Below are 6000 nucleotides of genomic sequence, written 5' to 3' on the forward strand. Positions count from 1 at the left end.
AAATTAAATATGACTGTCTTAGGGCCGAGGCAGAGGCAGAGGCCGTGGTGGCATGCGGGGTAGAGGTCCACCCAAGAGGGTTGCATTTAGGGATGTGCCACCAGAGGATGAAATCGAACAAGCTGAGCCAGCAGACGCGGGCGAACCTTCTAAGGCTGCCAAGAAACTGAAGTCTGTCATGAAACTCAGCAAACTCCTGGCGGCTAGCAAGGGAGAACAGCCATCTGATGCTGGTCCTTCTGGCCCATCTCCATGGAAGAAAGCCAAAATGTTCAAGATGTTTGGTGCCGGGAAGAAGGACGATGATTACGCAAAACTGATGTCAGCCCGCCGTATCGACAGCCAGGAGAGTCTGACTGACGGACCAGCACTTACGGGACCCATCGACAGCAAGTCTGATGCCCGCAGCCGGCTTGGCAAAGCTTTGAAGAAAATCAACTTGGGCAACAAGTTACAGCTCCGGAGAAAGTCACAGAGTAGTGTGAGTCGTGGCTCAGCCACAGGCAGCGAGAGAGATGAGGAGGCCTCACAAGCACCCAGTGAGGATGAAAAGAGGTCTAAAGTGTCCATTAGTGTGACAGAAAGTGAGCCAGAGGCAGGTGTGAGTGGAAGCAGTAAGGAGAAAGGCTCTGATGAGGAATCCTCTGAGAAAAGCAGTGTTGACAAAGATTATCTGAAAGTAGATTTAGACCGGGACGATGCCAACGAAAGCACTGTGGACTCAGAGGAAGAGCCCGATGAAGAGCCAGGGGATTCTGAGGAGGAGTCCAAATCTGAAGCCGAAGACGAAACTGAGAAGGAATCTGCAAGCGAGAAAGAATCTGGCACTGAAAAAGAATCAGAGTCAGAGAAAGAGTCAGAGTCAGAGAAGTCATCGGCTACAGAGAAAGAGTCAGAGTCAGAGAAGTCATCAGCCACAGAGAAAGAGTCAGAGTCTGAGAAAGAGTCAGAGTCCGAGAAAGAAACAGAATCAGGCACAGCCACAGGAACAGAGAAGGAAACAAGCACAGAAAAGGGTTCAGGAACAGAGGGAGACTCTGATGAGGAGTCTGAGGAGGAAGAGGCTTCAGGGAGCACCAGAGAAAGCGGGTCTTCTGCCCGCTCTTCCATGAGATCATCAGCTACTGAGGCCAGCAAGGGGAGCAGTGCTTCAGATGTGAGTGGTAGTGGCAGTGGGAGTGGTACCAGAAGTGGTGAAAGTGCAAGTGAGAGTGGCAGCGGTAGTGGTAGCGCTAGCAGTGCTGGATCTTTATCTGGCTCAAGTCTAAGGTCGTCACAAAGAACCAGATCATCAGGAAGTGCAGTAACCTCAGAGAAGTCCAGTGAAGAACTCAGTGAGGCCGAGTCAGGGACAGGGACAGCCAGCGAGCCAGATTCAGGAAGTGAAGCCCCTTCGTCTCGTGGGTCCAGCCTGAGGAAAAGCTCAGAATCCGGTGAAGGGTCTTCATCAGCCAGCCAGATGACAGACCAGAGTTCCCTGGGCAGCGAGGAGAGTTCAGCAGGTTCCAAGTCCACCAGTGGCAGTCGGCGTTCCCAGAAGTCCAGCCAGAGCCGTGCATCTGAGGATACAATTACAGAGGAGAGCGAAGAAGAGGATGAGGAGGAATCTGAGACTGCTGACGAGAGCAAAGAATCATCTAGTGAACTCAGTGATGAAGCACCGCCTAAGAAGTCCACTGTAGCATCTAGAGACCCAGGGCCCTCTGCCCCTTACACTGGTCCCAAGTACAGCTCAGAGATCAGAAGTGACACCTCTGTAGAGACATATGGAGGACTGTCCCCCATCACTGAGGTGGACGAGGACGCCATCTCCTCTGACAAGTCTTCAGCCAGCGGCTCTGGATCAGAGAGTGCGTCAAAGAAATCCGGAGAAACAGAAGAGACGTCAGATGTTGATTCGGAAGGAAACTCAACTGCCTTCTAGAGAGAAATATTATCCACGGTGAAGTAAGAGTGAACAAAATCAATTACCCTTGCATGGGAGTGAAGAAATATTGCTTTCCTCTACAGAGTGTTTCAGACGTCCACTTTTTCCTCATTTACCCTCAGCAAGGAAAAACTTTGTTTTCCTGCTGCAAAATATCAGAGTTTTGCTCTCTCTCACATCTTTGACTTCTTCTCTTTGATGTTTTCTGGGTGTTTTTATGCCTTTTCTTTTAGTATAACGCTGTGCTCGTTTCTGCTGTGAGATTTTGCATGTTGCGGTGCTATCTACTTTGACTGTTTTTCTGTTATGCTTCTATAGAAAATCAAGATGTCTCACCATAAATTCAGATCTAACACAAAAGTGATGCTTGGTCATAAAATGGGGTTTGTTCTGGATTGATAGTTTTGGTGCTAAGTTTTGCAGATATCACTCATAGAGATGTCCTCCTCTTAAGTATATAATAGAACTAAATGGCATTCAGCTCGTGGGCCTCAAAGCACCAAAAAAACACCTGAAGAACTCAAAAGCAAAGTCTCTTTCTAGAAATCACAAGCCATTTACTCAAGATAATCCACAGACCTTGTTGCGAGCAGTAGTGTAAGAACTATTTTCTTTCTACCGAACTACACCTGCCAACTGTATCACAGTGCAGAACAAACCATGCACCTACTATTCACTAGATGAGAGGTTTGTGCTAGTGACAGTGCAGGGTGTAAATAACAATCATCGCTGAGCTGTAACCTCATCAAAAGAGAGCTTGTGGTGCTAAAAGCACCGAAAATTTAAAAAAGGGAAAAACTCAAAAGCAGAGTGGCAACCAGAGACAGAGCAGACATCTCTATGGCCAGTATCCCCAAAACTTTTCAACTTGTACAGCAACAATCTGAATGGATAAGTAGCACTACAAGAGAAAACATCAAACAAACAATGGCTTTTTATTTAATGATTATGACTTTCATCTCAAAATAACAACTTTTTATCTTCTTATGACTTACCATGGGGATATTTATGTGTTACTGGTGGAAACTGGCTTCCATAGACCTTTCCATTTAGAAGTGCAGTTATATTGTTGTAATAACATTTTATGTCATTATTTGTGCGGTAGTGTTAACAGAGTTTGATGAAGATGTCCTTGTTTCCATTGGCTACATGATAGTCCTCAGTCCTCAAATACACACAAGCATAAATTCAGTTAAAAATCAGACTTTTTCCTGTGTGTTGAGTGTTTTTCCTGGGACAAGAAAGTAAATTATGGTGAGATGTCCTTGTGTATACCATGATCTTGATACCTGGTGTGCAACCAAACTATCTACATTGCTGTGTTTGCATTTTTGTTTTCAGAGAAACTGTTGTATAGTGTATCTTCTGAAAAAGAAATATATACTGACCTTGACCCTTTCTCTCCTCCTCAGATTGGGAAAAAGAAGAGGATTAAGCTGGTGGTAGACCGGGAGAATGAGACCACCTCCACGGGAGAGGAGAGCACCACAGAGACCCAACGGAACAGACTACCCAACAGCCACAGTAACATCAATGGGAACATCTACCTCGCACAAAATGGTACTATCGTCCGAACTCGGCGGCCCCCCCACCCAAACAACCTGAAGGTGGGCTCTCCATGCCGGCTCGCTAAGCATTTTAAGAAACTAGACAAGTTGGGCGTGACCCATGAAGAACCCCCTCCCATTATTAGCATCGAGGGCACGGGAAACAACACAGAAAATGGAACAGGTACGTGTGTTCCTCCCAACGTGGACGTCAACCTCAACACTCGCTCCTCCTGTGGCTCCTTGGGATCCACCATCACAGATCTCAGAAGTTTTGGGTCCAAAACCAACATTGCCAAGGCCTTGATTGACAGAAACAGCAGTGTCCCGTGTGTCAACGAGGAGCAAGAGACTTCTGTTGACAACCACAAGGACAGTAGGGAGACACTGGAGTCCCACAGTGACCACACATTATCAGACGAGGAGGAGTTATGGATGGGACCGTGGAACAGCCTGCACATACCAATGACAAAACTCTGACTGGCCATGCAGAAAGTTAATTTCCTTTTTGTTACATTCCTTTCTTTATCATGTTGCTTTTGTTTAGAAAATGATCATAAAAAAAATGATTGTGTGCCTCAACTGGATAAGCTCCGATCACCGTCCTCGACAGGTGATTGCACTTACACTCAAATTTTATTAACCATGATTTGTTAAAGCTTACTTGTACCAAGCGTTTATCACCGACAGGGCTATTACAGATGGGAACATAGAGCTGCAAGGCAATGAGTGCCTCACTGGAAATGTGAAATTTTATGTGATCCGTGCTTGACTGTAATTTTGTCTTTATTCAACACAGAAGATGGGCCTCTTTTGTTGAGTGATTCCATGTTTTTCTTTTTCTCAGCCTCAGTTTTGTTTTTTTGTTTTTTTTATCCTAAAACAGATCACAAAGAGATTGTCATTCATGTCACTATGATGTTAAAGATATTTACAGAGAAATCATGGTGAGCATATGAAGAAATTGTGATTATATAGTCTATGATAAAGTAAAAGAAAGTTATTTTGCTAATAGCATTTTATTGCAAATAATTAAGATTGTCATTGATTATTTTATGTTGTGATCACTTGACAATGTTTTTGAAAATTTCTGAAAAATATATGAAATTATTTTTGTCTATTTTGTATCTAACAGAGATGGAGAATCTAACATATGACATTAAAGACATAATACCCACACGACTGTCATCATCGCTGTATTTCAACAGTGAGATATGACAGTATGATCATAGTGTTTTTATATGGACATTTGTAACTAGAGAATGTGGTATTTTCAGCCCCTTTACATCATGCAGATTCACTCTGTTCATGATAATTTATTAACTGACACATCAGGAGCCCATGCGGGGCAAAAGGACTACCAAATAATGTACCAGATTCAACAATAAAGTTCTAACCTATTTTAATGTGTATTTTGAAGCATAATTGCAGGCCTGGACTATTTCAACCTCACCCTATCCTCAAAAACAAGGTTTTTAAGCAGCATTGTTACTGCAACCAGTAGCTATTGTGTGCCTTTAAGATTGCGAAGGATGTTAGGGGTTATGACTATACAGTCCTTGAATTGCATAATGGAAATGAAAGTTGAATATAAGGTAGCACACAGCAGTAAAACTCAGCAGTAAGCTCATAAAAATGCAATGTCTGCAGAGAGAGAGGTCTGTCAGATTGAGGCCTTCTCTGTGCACTGGGCTTTCACTGGAAAGAAGAGCAATGACAGGTCACCAAACATGGGGATATGGATAGCTACTGTATTTCTGAAAAGCAGTGGGAAGTATGCTGCGAAGTCAGAGAAACTGACAGTCTCCTTGAGCCCACTTTCTCACCTGTCAACACAAACTGCAAGAAAGAAAAAAAAATGTTTTTTTTAACGATGGCAGTGATTGTAACCAAAAAGGCAACAGAAATCCTGAGAACACTCTCTTCATTTGTTTCTGGGTTTTATCAGAGATTGACACATCCAACACATCCAGAATGACATTTACAAAAAGTGTCCTGCAGTCAATCAAACCGTGAGAATGCCAATCAAGTTCACAGAGTTCTTTGGAGGCAGGAGTTCAGAAAGGAGCAGGAGCTGAATGCCAGACTGAAGTAGCTTGAAAAGCTGCTCAGAAAATAGGTCAGGAGGGAACCTTGTTCCCACCACAACAAGCCCGGTGTCCTAAAACAAACCTCTGCTCTGTGCTGATGGAAAATGAAAAAAATGGAAGCAAGACCTGCAAAAAGCATAAAGATCAGACTGTTTTAATTGTCAGTTGTGTTTTTTCAACTGTTAAATGTGCAAAGCCTTTGTGTGCGGATTACTTTTTGGGATCTGGAGAGACAAGACAAGGGTTCTCTCTGGTGTTCACTGTCTATCATGAGCCACCTGCGTCAGTACCACTGCTGACAGGAAAACAGCAATGTACCAACCCTGCTGAGTGCAGATGGGGCTCGATATTACATGCAATTTTCTTAAAGAGCACAAAACTGCACAACAATTGACTGTTTTTGATTAACTTGTCAAGATTACACATTAATCAGTTT

At 43.7% G+C, this 6000-nt stretch overlaps 1 protein-coding gene across 1 annotated transcript in view; it reads left to right on the forward strand.

The window, feature by feature from the left end:
* Window positions 1-3461, forward strand: part of LOC146315483 (protocadherin-15-like) — a 278737-nt gene extending 275276 nt beyond the window's left edge. Inside the window, exons 39-40 of the mRNA XM_084735432.1 lie at window positions 23-1947; window positions 3340-3461. Coding sequence (XP_084591558.1) covers window positions 23-1924 — 1902 coding nt within the window. The 3' untranslated portion in view covers window positions 1925-1947; window positions 3340-3461. The remainder of the gene's footprint in view (window positions 1-22; window positions 1948-3339) is intronic.
* Window positions 3462-6000: the final 2539 nt, after the last annotated feature.

The sequence above is a fragment of the Lutjanus erythropterus genome, chromosome 14, assembly GCF_056507025.1.
Source record: "Lutjanus erythropterus isolate fLutEry1 chromosome 14, fLutEry1.hap2, whole genome shotgun sequence".
NCBI lineage: Eukaryota > Metazoa > Chordata > Actinopteri > Lutjaniformes > Lutjanidae > Lutjanus > Lutjanus erythropterus.